The sequence below is a fragment of the Pogona vitticeps genome, chromosome 6 (genome assembly GCF_051106095.1).
Source record: "Pogona vitticeps strain Pit_001003342236 chromosome 6, PviZW2.1, whole genome shotgun sequence".
NCBI classification, from domain to species: Eukaryota; Metazoa; Chordata; class Lepidosauria; order Squamata; family Agamidae; genus Pogona; species Pogona vitticeps.
In genome coordinates this window covers 100583862-100597776 of record NC_135788.1, presented here as the reverse complement: position 1 = coordinate 100597776, position 13915 = coordinate 100583862, and the positions used below count along the sequence as shown (strand labels likewise).

Genomic DNA, 13915 nt, shown 5'->3' with positions numbered 1-13915 from the left:
TAGTACTTGGGTGGTAGAGGTAATATCTTGCACTAGAAACTGCCTAGGTATGGACTGTTGCCATAATAAGTGCTTAAAAACTTGCTGTTTGCTTAAGAAGCAGAAGAAAAATAATTCCAGAATTTGAGCTGTAAATCGTGACCTTAACTTCTTGCTCCTAGAGTACAGTTTTGTTCTGGTTGTAGTGTTTGGAGTATGTGGAGTATGGAGATACATCTTAGAACATGGTTAGAGTTTTCCTTTAAAAGAATGCATTTTCTTCATGTACCAAAGAGTCCTGTGATTTAAATACTTGACAAACTGATCATGGCGTAAGTTTTGTTGACGTCTAACATCAGCAATACCTTTCAATAAAGTGGTTTTAGAAGAGGTAGTGGTCTTAGTCTGTGCTAGTATATGAGGAAAAAACAAAAGCTATACAGTGGTGCCCTGCTTGACGACGATAATCCGTTCCAGGAAAATTGCTGTTAAGCGAAATCATCGTCAAGCGATAAAAAAATCCCCATTGGAATGCATTGAAAACTGGTCAGTGCATTCCAATGGGGGAAATACCTCATCGTCCAGCGAAGATTGCCCATAGAGAACTGCCGATTAGTTGTTCTGATTCGCTGTAATGCGAAGCTTCCATCCGGAAAGCAGCCATTTTGAGAAGGGAGGGAAGCCATTTTGCGGAACCGGAAAAAACATTGTTTTGCGAACAAACGGTTTGTGAAACAGGCTCCTAATCAACGTAATGCGAAAAAACACATTGGAACCATCGTTTTGCGATCGCAATAGTGATCGCAAAAATGTCATCGTCAAGCGATTTTGACGTCATGCGGGGTAAGCGTCTAGCGGGGCACCACTGTATAAACAATAAAGGAAACAAAAACATTGTGGCACCTTAAAGACTAAATGATGTATTTTCATGGGAGCTTTTGTGGACAAGTCCACTTCCTCAGACAATTTCAATAAAGTGTCTTCTTACCCAAGGGTTCCAACAACTGTAGAAATCAAATGTGGCATTTAAATCTTGTTGTGCCTCTTCCCTGGATTGTGCAGACTTCCAGCCGAAAACATTTCCTTTATGCAGGGTGCTAGGTGTCTGTGCCCCCGGCCATACATTTCCCCCCTCCATCACGCTAGATGCTTTTAATGCCCCGTATGACGTATTTTGATAATTCTCCCACAGATGAACTTTATCTCCCGCCCATGAGGAAGATTGATGGGATATTGAACGATCACAAGAAAAAGGTGCTGAAGAGAGTGTCCCTTAGTCCGTCGCTACAGGTGTGGAAAAGGAGCAAATGGAATTTTCTTATTCTCTCAGAGATTTTATTGTTTAGAGATGTTATAATGGCTGAAATCCTGTTGCTTTGCTTGACAAAAGGCATAATTGAAATCCTCTGTTTCCTTCCCAGTCAACAAATAAGAGAGTCTGCGGTGTGATTCTTGAGCACACACTAAGTCACTGGGTGTGCAGACCCATAAGAATCGCAGTGGTGAATATTTACTTGCTGACTTGGAAGGAGCGAAAGTGTCACCTTCTGTGATGCCAAGCAATAGCATTTCTGCCTTTAGAGGTCTAGTTTGCTTTTCTACCGAGGCTTAGCTTGAAGCTTCCTTTCTCATTCACGATTGCAACGAAGAGAAGGAGAGAAAGTGAGGGCTGAGATGTTTGCAAGAGGTCCATGGTTTTAATCCCTGGGCAAGCTTTTCTCGACCTTTAGATTTTGGACTACAACTCCAAAAATTCCTGACCATTGGCTGTGCTGCTAGGATTGTGGTTAATTGAAGTCCAAAACATCTGGCAGGGCTGAGAAAATGGATGTTTCGACAAATGACAGCTTTCCAAGCTCTGCTGTCCAATAGGAAGAGGCTGACCTAGATCAATTTAACTTAGACCTCTCCTTTAAGTCCAACATAGAAGAACTTACACATTCTCCAAATGAGTCTCCGTGCTGCCTTTGAGGTTGCAGTTTTCATGGGCTTTTGCAGTGCAACCCTTCTATAACAGCTTTGTTTTTTCAGTCTCAAAGTAATTTGTAAAACCCACTTTAAAGCAGAAAGGCCCACTGGCTGGACTCAGGACTGTTCTGAATTATCTCTCTCTTTTTTTTTTACTTTGCTAGTTTGTGGCAAGAGTCTAGTTTGTATTTATTGGAAAGGAGATTATTTTCCAACTTGGGATGGTTGTTGAGTCCTTTGGTCCCTGGGCTTATCCAACATACAGACCTTTTATACAGGTCTAAAAATAATTACATTTTCTGTACTCTAATGGCAAGCATCCTGGCTTGAATATAGTGGTTGAGTAGGAAAAGGCCACTTTTCTTACATAATCATCAGGGGAAAAAATTGTTATTCCTGCATAGTTTGGAAGCATTAATGGAATGATTTGTAGCCTCCTGCAATGGCAGGTTGTCAAAACAAAGGGATGACAGCAGATGTTGGAGCTATGTAGCAAGGAGTGACATGGGACTAATTCTTGAGGATCATCTGCTTGCCAAGGCAGTAAAGTTCTAGCCTGTGCTTCTAAATTTTGGCTGGATTTGCTTGCAGTTCCAGCCTCCCAGTGGCTCTGGGAATAAGAGGTGTATGCCTGGCTCTTGCTTGAAGCCCTGGGCACTGATGCCCATTCCTTAAGAAAATGGGAAGTAGATTGATTTTCTTACATTGGTAGTTTAATGGAGTATCCTTTTTTCTCTAGTCACCCCCTAACTGCAATCTTTTCTCTCTGGAGTTTCTGATATTTTTATCAATGGCTCTTCAGTTCTCCATCTTTTGGGAGTGCCTTTTGAGGTGACATGGGAATGATAGACTCACTTTTAACACTTTGCTCCCCATGCAGGAGGCACTCCACACATTTCCCCAACTCCATGCTGAGACGTGTGATGCCACAGTCAAGTTGTGCCCAGGTGGTGAACCTTACAACCGCAAGACACTCAACAAACTCAAAAAGAATGTATCCAAACCGCAGGTAGGTGTTGGGAATCACCATCGTATAATGAATCCGTGGTAAACTTACCGGTTTTACATTGATTCCTGTTTGTATCTTGCTTTTACTCCAGGACGTTCAAAGGCAGTATACATGTGCGATGCCAAGTGTGGTGTAGTGGATAGAGTAATGGACTAAGACTCAGGAGGCCTGGGTTTGAATCCCTGATCGGCCATGGAAACCCACAGGAAGTGTGGAACCTCTAAAACCACTCCTTAAATACTTCACTTACCTTGAAAGCCCTCTTAGGGTCACCATCGCTTGAAAGTGCATAGCAACAAATTCAAGTACTCTCTTTTTCCCTATTTTATCCACATATCCCTATGAAGTGGAAAGAACATGACAGGTCCAGCATTACACGAAGAGAGCTTCATGGCTAAGTAGTAATTTGATAGGTCTTCCTGCTCATATTCTGACGTACTAGCTCAGGGTAGGAAACGTTGGTCACTAGGCCTACGTAATTTGGCCCCCAGACAGTCCAAAACCAGGCATGGAAGGCCCAGAAGATACCCATCTTCTATCTCAAACCTACTCCTGGAACAAGGAGGATTCACACACACACTACTTGTTTTTGCAGTTAGGAAAGAAAATAGCGTAAGGGGAAGATCACAGTCTTATCACTCATCACTGATTAGGGATAACTAGGGGATTATCTCTTTCCCCCATCATTGGAAAAGTGAGTAGTGCAGGAGCGGGAAGATCCCCATGTTATCCTTGGGGAATTGCCTTCATGGGCTCCTTGCTGTCTAGTGGACCTTTAATGGAACAGTGAAATAAATTACAGAATCATGTAGAATGCAAGAGTTCCATCTTGCCAGACGCCATCCTGTTCCTTAAGCAATGGAGGTGGTGTTGTAAGCGGGACTGTTAATCCTTGCTCAGCTCGAAAATAAGGCCAAAAAAAATTGTACATGAAGGCTGTATGTGTACTTTTGAAGAACTACAGGGGATGCTGCACCAGTGGCAATGCCTATGGGAGTAGCTGAACAGAATGTTCAAATGCAGAAAGTAGCCTGTCCTTGACAAATCAGTGCAGTGCTAGTTATGGCTTTGAATCACAGTATTGGCCGTCTCTTTAGCAAGTTGGGGAGTGATTGCTGTACTGATTTTCAGGCAGGTGAGAGAACAGTTAGACGTGTAAAGATAGTTGTTTTTCTTATTTGCTAACTTGAAGGCCTCGGGAGGTTCACAGAGTATGAGGGAGTTCCGTTTCTCTAACCTTAAGCAGAAGTAGCGTATCTCTGAACACAGATTCCAGATCTGTGCGCCATGAACTTTCCTAATCTTTTTTGAAAAGCTGTGTGTGTTCATTGCCACAGGATGTTGTGACAGCCACTAATTCTGTCCCTTAATTGTGCGTTAAATATGAGTATCAGTAATGAATTTCACATCTACTTTTCATAATACCCCGACTCACTTTAAGTCTCCTTCTCTCCTATTCCAGTAAACCAGTGCCTTATTTCTTGTTTTTTCTGATATGCACATTCCTGTTCAGGGAAGGGAAATTGTTCAGTACATCGTTTGGGATGTTTTTTTTCTCACAAACTCAACAGTGTATTCAGAATATAAAATGAGCATTGTGAAATAAGAAATCAAACTTGCAGTGTTAGAGATGAACAAATACCTACATTTCTGATGTTGAGAACAAAAACATTAAGAGAACAAATCTTCTGTTGGATTTTCTTGCTGCCTGTATTTTTTTATACTGTCTAACAGCCATTTGATAGCTGCACACACAACATGATTCTTGTCTGGAAGATGTACATTTCTAACCCTCATGTGCTCCAATAGAACTTTCCAGTCTCCCAGAATAAGATTGTTGCTGAATCTACACAGAATTAGATCCATAATGTAACCCATTCAGCCTAATTGTCACCTTAATAGTTAAACATAAAAAGTTATACATATAAATAACTATGCATATACAGCTGTCATGTACACAAGTTGTATTCTTTTGTACAAGCAGAACAACAGTAACAGAAATTCCCAAATTTACCTGTGGAGAGCATTTTTGTCACAGCCAGAGTGACATATTGGGGCAAACAAGATCCTTTGCTCATTTTAGTAAACCATGGTTGCAAGAATCAGAAGTCACTTGAGGATGTATATTGAAGTTCTCTTTGCCTTTGGGAAGGTGCAGGAAATGTACATAAAACCTTCCCCGCAGCAGGCCTTAGTCACATGACTTATCCCTACTGCTAGGCCTGGTTACTGGAATCCTCAGAGGGTTTAGTAAATAAACAACTCACAAAGTGGAAGCTTTTTTAAAAATGCTGGTGCATGGTAATTAAGAAGATGTATGAGGGGAGAGAAATATAGAAACTTTAATAAAATAATGATTGAGGATCACAGCAGGTTAACTGTCCTGGTTCAGGATAGGCCTTGAGAAAGTTTAAGAGGGAAGGTGGAGTGGTGGTGTTTGAATCACTGTGAGAGGAAGCATATCAAGAGACAGAATAGAATAAGTACAGTGGTGCCTCGCTTAACAATGTTAATTCGTTCCAGCGAAATCGCTATAGAGCGAAAACATCGTAAAGTGAAAATTAAAAACCCATTGAAACGCATTAAAACCCGGTTAATGCATTCCAGTGGGCTAAAAACTCACCGTCCAGCGAAGATCCTCCATACGGCGGCCATTTTTGGTGCCTGTCTAGCGAGGAATCCATCCTAGAAAACAGCGGGGGGGCATTTTCTTCAGCCGGTGGCCATTTTGGAACCCGACAATCATAATGCGAAAAATTGGTTCCCGAAGCAGGGAACTAATCATCGCACAGTGGATTTTGCCCATAGGAAGCATCGTTTTGTGATCGCTTTTGCGATCGCAAAAAGGCATCGTTAAGCAGATTGTCGTTATATGGGCCAATCGTAAAGCGAGGCATGACTGTAACTCTCTCTCTCTCTCTCTCTCACACACACACACACATACACACACACACACACACACTCTTTCTATATATCCACGCTTCATTGCCAGCACCTCTTTTTTTTCAAAGCCTCTATCAGAGCCAGAGGGGCAGAGAATGTTGAATGCCATGGAATCAAAAGCATAAGGTTGATCCTAGAGTTTCAGGCAGTGGGGAAAAGATGTGTCCATAGTAACAGGGAGAAAGTGCTGTTTTAGCAGAAGGTAGAAAAGGAAGATAAGGCAGAGGGGCAAGCCAGCCAATTAGGAGCTTGTAATGGACGTGGGGAGGTGGGAACTTCAGCATGATTGTATCATCCAGGGCAGGAGTGAGCAACTATGATCCTCCAAAATTTTTGGATTTCTGTTTCTTGGTGTCCTTCATCATTGCCCATGTTGGCTTGGTCTGCAGGGACTTGGAATCCCAACAACATCTGAAGGACCATAGTTACTTAATCCTGATCTAAGGAGTGAAAGGTATGATTCTGAGATGTTACTACGATTGTGAATGTGAAGAGGTTGGAGAATAAGGAGGAGGGGAAAGCAGTGCAATGTGAATTTGTTGATTGATAATCTCACCCTCCTCTCTTTGCACCAATAGGAATTCAGTGTGGAAGTGGAGAAGTCCTTTTTCTACACTCTGTACCATTCCCTTCACCACTACAAGTACCACACCTTTCTGCGTTGTAAGGATGAGGTGAGTGTGCTCCTGGGACTTTCATTCTTCTGGGAACTCTTTGGCATAAGGACACCACCATCACTTCACCCTAATTCTCATTCACACTCTTTCTCTTACACGTTAAGTGTGGGTTCTTGTTTTTATTTGTTGTTTTAATTCTGTTTGTCCATCCATGTTACTTTGTTATAGCCACCCAGAGTAATGGCTTGCCACTAGATGGGCAAAGTATAAATCCAATGAATGAATGAATGAATGCTATTGGCTGGAAATCTTGTAATGTAAATTTACACAATTAAGTCTGATGACATCATCAATCACAGCCATATTTTGTTAATAAAAAATTTCCTGTCCCCCTTGGGTCCTGAGGAAGCCTTTGGGGAGGGGGATGGAGTTTTAAATGCCCCAAAATTGACACGGTCTGCCTGTCTCTCCCCCCCCCCCCCCAGCTGCCAGAACTGGCAGTAGTAATTTTCAGACATTTAAGACTTCCTGCTGAACATGATTAAACTGCTCCTGTGGTTGGGAATCTGACTTTATCAGATAAATTGCTGAATAAGGTTATAATCATGCTTATGTGTAAGTTTGTGTATGTGTGTAGTCAGGGTTGATCAAGCGGATGAAGCTGTGTGGCGTTCCATGCTCTTTGGGCAACTGTTGCTTGCACAGAGAGTGAAATGGAGTAGCTGCCGGATGGAACTTGAGAGGAGGATGTGCTTTAACATTTGCATATGCTACTTTGGGCTTTGGAAAGGCATCTCAAAAATGTTTAAAATGTCCTCTTACCATCATGTTACTGCTTGTCCCATGGAATGCAGATCTTGATTTACAGAGAATGAGCATAGCAAAGAGAGAGATTCTCTTGATGAAGCCAGTTTGGGCACTTCAGGATCACGACCACGCAGACTGTTTATCTGACATGGTGGGAGTAACCTCCTAGATCATTGTGATGTCAGTTCTTGAGCACAAGGAAAATGAGCAGAAAAAAAAATCCCCTCAAGGGAAATGTTTTTTGAGGCATCATAATCAGTGATATAAAGCATACAATTTTAGATAGGAGCTTCATGTGGTTGCAAAGGGTAAGTAAACTAGAGTGTGAACAATGCCTGATGAAATCTAAAAAATTAGTGGCCATTCTGGCTTATAAAAGCTGCGAGAAAGAGACTGGTCAAGTGGGTAGGAAGAGTGGCGAATGCCTCCTTGCAACAGGGTAGGATCCCAGGATGTTTAAAAGAGGCAATAGTAAGATAATTGTTGAAAAAGCCCTCCTCGGATCCCACAATGCTCAATAATTACCTATCAGTCTCTAATATTCCATTCTTGGGCAAAGTGCTGGAGCCGGGTTCTGCCTGCTCAGCTCCAGGGGTTCCTAGATGGGACGGATTATCTAGATTCATTTCAATTGGGCTTTAGGCCAGGTTATGGGATGGCGACTGCTTTGGTCGCCTTGGTGAGTGACCTGTGCTAGGAACTGGACAGGAGGGGTGTCCTTGTTGGTTCTCCTGGATCTCTCAGCAGCTAGTGTGCCAGCTGCATCCATTCCCAGAGAGGTATGATCTGTCCGCAGTGACAGATGCCTTAGTTACACCCATCTGGATTCCTGTGCTGTACATGGGATTGCCTCTTGAAAGTGTCAGGAACCTTCAACGGGACCAAAGTGCAGCAGCCATACTGCTGACTGGCTAGTTACAGGGATCACATAACAACCTCCCCCCCCCCCCCCCCGGTTATAGCAGCTCCACTAGCTGATGATCCATTTCTGGGCGCAATTCACAGTGCTGGTTCCAACCTATAAAGCTTGAGTCCAAACTATCTCAAAGACTGTGTCTTTCTTTATGAGCCTGCTCAGGTGTTAAAATAATCAGGAAGGGCTTTTCTCTCAGTCCCACCACCTTCACAGGTGTGTTTGGTTGAGGACCCAGGAGATGGCCTTCTCTGTTGATGCGCCCAAGCTTTGGAACTCCGTCCCTTACCCAGGAGGCCAGGTTGGCCCCATCTTTGCTGTCCCTCTGCAAGCAGGCAAAGATTTTGCTCTTCAGGCAAACTTTCCCTTAATGATTGGCTGCCTGAGAGGGTTTTTTTAATGGATTGTGCCTTATTGCTTTGAATGTGTTTTTGTTGTTTCGTTTGTTTCTCATCTTTTAGTGTGATATTTGTTTGATCCTTTTTAATATTTGTATATTTATTTATTTTTTTGGTGTAAATATTATTTTAATGATGTAAGCTGTCTAGGACAGTGGTTCTTAACCTTTGTTACTCGGATGCTTTTGAACTGCAACTCCCAGAAACCCCAGTCAGCACAGCTGGTGGTGAAGGCTTCTGGGAGTTGCAGTCCAAAACTCCTGAGTAACTCAAGGTTAAGAACCAGTGGCCTAGGATACTTATTAAGGAGAATGATGGGTTAAAAATATTTTGAATAAATAAATAAAACAAATGGTGAGTTGACAGGCTTAAGGTTATTAATGGTTTGAGCAAGGATTGGCAATCTGGTACCCTCTCTGTGTGTTTTGGACTACATTTCCCATCTGCCCTGGGCAACAGTAAACTAGTCCAAATCATTTGGAGGGTGGTGGTTTACCTACCTTTTGGGGTAGAAGATCTGCCTTTGATAGCTTGCATACTGTAGCTCTTGCGTGCGGCTTGTGTCTAATAATTGATAATTCTAATGCTTTAATGTTTATCACTTATGTAACTGTTTTAGCATTTCATGGATGTGCTGGTTTTTACTTGTACCTGTAATTATTGAGTTCTATCTGTATTTCATAATTCAGCTATGAAGCACTTTTGAGTCCCGCTTGGGGAAGAAAGGGGTTTGAATATCGAATAAATAATGGAACTGTGAGAAACTTACAAGGCATGAGGGGGGAATACATGCACTTCTAAAGTCTTACAACAGTTGCAAAATTTGTGTTGCCAGGGCACTGACATTCGTATGTTCTTTTGTCTTCCTTGGCCCTGGGTCTAATGGAAAGAAATCACGTGCTTTCTTGAAACACTTCTCTGTGAGCATAGCTCAGGTAATTCTATGTTTTTTTTTAAAAAAAATCCTTGGTTTTATTTCTTCTCCAGACGACGGCAATCGAGGGTCAGGATGAGGACTTGGGCCAGGAAGAGGTGGTGCAGCAATGCATGCGGAACCAGCCATGGCTAGAGAAACTGTTTGACTCCTTCAGTGAGTTGCTGACTCAGGCGCAAAGCAAATGCGCGTGATGCAGCTGCTGCCAGAGCCACGCCCCAGGAGGGGCCATCTAACGCCCGCCCCTCTGCAGAGCCAGAGCAGGAAGTGGGGAGAGGAAGGTCGAGAGGGGGTACCATTACAGGCAACTGAGTTCAGACTCTGCTCACCACCACCACCACCACCACCACCCCTTCCCTTTTCGGGTTTTCTTTGAAACAAAACAAAACAAAACCAGGACCTGGGAGAGGCCTCTTATTTTGGTGGTGGGATGTGTGGAATGTTTGTGATGGCACAGAGAGAGAGAAAGAGAGAGAAAGAGAAACATATTGAGGAGGGTTCTCATCAAATGTCGGATGGTTGGACAACCCCCTTTCCCTTTTGCCCTGGCTGTACAGAGAAATATTATTTATATATAAATGTATAAATGTCTAATTGAGCAACCTTGCCCCCTGCTCTGGTAGGGGGGTGAGAGTAGGAGAACCCATAGGAAGGTCAGAGGAGTGGTGGTGTGTGATTTAAAACTGGGAGGCTGGGATCCAGGACTCCTGTGCATCTCTGGGATGAGTGGGGTGCGGGTGGGTGAATTTGCAGCAACAAGAGTGGTCTAAACAGAAGGATCCAGCTTTTCTGGGTTCTATCCTGGATCTCTTCCATTACGAACCTTTACTTCTCCTTAGGGAGAGTTGTGAATTGTGGGCGGGGGTTGGTGCATGGACCACCCTTCTTACAGTGTCCCCAGCTCCTCTTAACCACAATCTGATCAGGCAGTATGACCTCCCCCCCCCCCCCGTCTTCCCCTGGCACCCTACTCAGAACCCCTTTCTGTCTGCAAACAATCCCATCTCAGCCAAATCATGTTGTTTGGAGTGGGGGGGGAAGCTACCGACCCCAGAAACTAACCGCGATCCACATCTGTTCTTGCTTCCAAAAAGAAATATTTATTGCCAGCTTGCTTCTTCCCAGCCATAACTTGTTCCAGAAAACGCTCGCTCACACTCTGGAGCATAACTTCTTTTTTATTCATGCTGTGGGGTAGTGGCTGCTGGTCAAGCTGCCACAAGCCACTTTTCTTCCGCCCAATCCTCCCCCCCCCCCTCTCCTCATTGAGTTTGGGAATTTAGCCCTTTTGGACAGGTGAAGCATCTCAGTATTCTTTCTGATGAGTTAACAATAAATAGTCAGAAGACAGAAGTGTAGTGACACTTGTAGCAATTTGCTTGTGCTGAGACTTAATCTCACTCTCTTTTTAAAAAAGATTTTCCAAATTGCACTCTCCCCCCCCCCCCCCAAGATCATGGGAAGGGTGCAGTAAAAGTCTGTAGATAAGTCCCTTCATGCCTCTTAGTTTGGAACTCTTTTGAGGCAGGGTTTATTCTTTTATACTCTTCTCCTGTCCCTTTGTGTTGTGGTGTTTGATAAGGCAGGAGTCTGTTCCCCTTCCCCTCTCCACCCCTGCTGTATATACTGTATAGGATAAAAAGTCTATGTATCATACTGTATTTGACTAACTTGAATTTAATGATCCACAGGAGTTTCTCTCTCTCTTCTCTCAGCTGTATCTGTGACTGAAAACTTTCATTAGGAGGTTGTTATTTTTTTTTAATCGTTGTTATTGAGGGTGATGGGAGATATCCATGTCTCCACCCCATACCCAACCTCCTAAGCAAAGATCCCGCTCTAATCCTGAGCTGAAGTGCTAAAATGAATTCTGTTTAGATAGAGGATTAGGTCTTAACCCTAGCTACAACAGGTCAATTCACAACTCCGCAGGTGTTCCTGGTCCCTGCCTGCTGTACAATTCTATCACAGCTCATCCTCTCGGTGTTTATTTTATTCTCATTCTTCCCAGTGATGTCTTTCTCACACACATAATAAGCAACCAGTTAGCTGATCCTTCTTGGCTTGCTTCTCTGCCCTCTCCTGAATCTTTCCGAGTCAGTCCCATACCTGAACGTATTTAGAGAGGGAACGGTTAACAATATTAGTCCGTTGCAACCAGGATAACAAAGAGTGTTGTGGTACCTGGAAGATTTAACAAGATTTTTATCTGGCATAAGCTTTTGTGGATACCCAGTGTGGTGCACTGGATAGAGAGATGGGCTAGAATTCAGGGGGCCTGGGTTCAAATTCTTGCTCAGCTATAGAAATTCACTGGGGGTGTGGAACTAGTAAAATCATTCTTTAAATATCTCATATACCTTGAAAGCCCTACTAGGGTCGCTGTAGCTTTGGTTCCCACTTGAAGGCACAGAAGAACGTACGTTTTTGTGGGCTGCAGTATCTGATGAGATGGGCTGGGGTCCCTGAAAGCATAATCTGAGTAAAATATATGAGTGATTAAGGAGCCACTAGACAGACACTCTGTTGTACCTAAAAGTAGACTTTCCCTCCTCTAGACTCCCTCCTCCCAGCCAGTGTCTACCTCATTTATGCTTCCAGTATTCTTTCCCACATACATACTCACTTCTAAATGCTGACTGTTCTTTGGTCTTTCCTCTTTCCAAAAGATCTCTTACTCCTTTCTTTTTCCTATCCAAAATTAACAAGGTATGTGAAAATTCCCCAGTATGCTGAGTTTCAGGCTTTTTGTAGTGAGGAGGTAGCAAGGTATGAAAAGGTACTTCATGTGAGAGTGGAGTGGGGAGCAGGGAAAAAAATCCCACCCCAACACGGTGGCGATTACCCATAGAAGCACAGGAAGGTGTTTAGGGCCCATCTGGGTATTTGAATCAGAGTCAATGCATATGCATAACTCCCCATAATCCCATAGACCCTATCCCTCCCTTTCCCCCCCCCCCCCATTATTTATTGTGGATGAATAGAGGTTGGCAAGCGTGTATGCAAGTGTGCATGGTTGGAATTTGGTGCCCCACTCTAAACAGGAGTGTTTTTAAAGGGAAGAAAGCTGTGACTGGCTTCCTTCTGGATATTTTGAAGCTTGCAATTTAATTTCTTTTTTAAAAACAGCTTTTCCCTTACAGACCTGGTTAACGATAGCTGTTTGGGCCTTAGAGGTGAAGGATTGTAGCTTGAACCTGTGTGTGGAAGTGGGGTTAGTTGAACATGGGTTTGGGATTATATGAGGGAAACAGGGTGGGGTGGGGTGGGGAAAATATTTCACAGTACAGGGTTAGTGTTTGAGGAACAGAGAGCCAAGACACTTTCTGGGACAACAGACATGGTACCATCAATCCCGCTTTACAAAGCATTGCCCATAAATGGAGGGGGACTGAGCAGCCAAACCCTGCGCACCCAGAAATCAGAGGGGACCCAGCTCCAAGTTCATCAAGAACACACACACACATGCGCACCCTAGCTTCCTGTGATGACAAAAAGACGACGACGACGTCTGTTCTCCTCTTCCTCCTCCTCCTCCCCCCCGCCTCTATTTGGATCTTGGAAGGCCCCCCTTTTTTTACGACGTGTATTTCTGTGTATCTTGTTCGCGCCTCAAGGGTATTGTTCTGAGATATGGGATTTGTGTTCTGTATTATTGGATGTTCCTATATATTTTTATTGTTTATTATTAGTGTCTGAGACGTTTTTTTCTCTCAATATGTAAAACTCACATTGTATACTGTGTACACAACAAAATGACAAAAAACACTTTTCTTTGCAAAAATCAAATGCCTGATGCACAGCTTTGTTCATTTTGTTGGGACCGGGGTGGCAGTGAAGAGTTGGTCAACGTTTTGTCTTCTGATTTTTTTTTAAGTTGGTAGGGACGTGGTTTCTATTACAAAAGAGAAAGGGAAACTCAGGATACCTGAGCACTGATCCCAATTCTTGCTCCCTTCCCTGTTAGAAGCTCGAGGTTCTTGCACTTGGCCCCCAAAGCATTGCTGCTCAGACCCATGGACTATCTTCCTGGGGAAGCTGCGACCTCTGGATTAATGTCTTCCTCCGTTTAGGTCAAGAATGGGCAAGTGTGGTTCTCCAGATTGTTGGAATGCAACTTCCATCAGCCCTGGCCAGCACTGCCAATGGTGAGAGATACTGGGAATCATGGACCTACAGCAGCTGGAGAGACCCCCCCTTGTTGCCCCTCCCAAGTTTAGACACCTTAAACATAATTCCTGGTTCCAGCTTGGGAAGGTTAATTAGGACTTTATTCAGTATTATTAAAGATAACTCAAAGCACAGGAAAAGAATAAAGATAGACCTTACTTGCTCCATCCCTGGGCT

At 43.4% G+C, this 13915-nt stretch overlaps 1 protein-coding gene across 1 annotated transcript in view; it reads left to right on the top strand.

The window, feature by feature from the left end:
* Positions 1-10905, top strand: part of PRR12 (proline rich 12) — a 40288-nt gene extending 29383 nt beyond the window's left edge. The window contains exons 11-14 of the mRNA XM_073004395.2: positions 1172-1269; positions 2828-2956; positions 6478-6573; positions 9622-10905. Of these exons, the coding sequence (XP_072860496.2) occupies positions 1172-1269; positions 2828-2956; positions 6478-6573; positions 9622-9762 (464 nt within the window). The 3' untranslated portion in view covers positions 9763-10905. The remainder of the gene's footprint in view (positions 1-1171; positions 1270-2827; positions 2957-6477; positions 6574-9621) is intronic.
* Positions 10906-13915: the final 3010 nt, after the last annotated feature.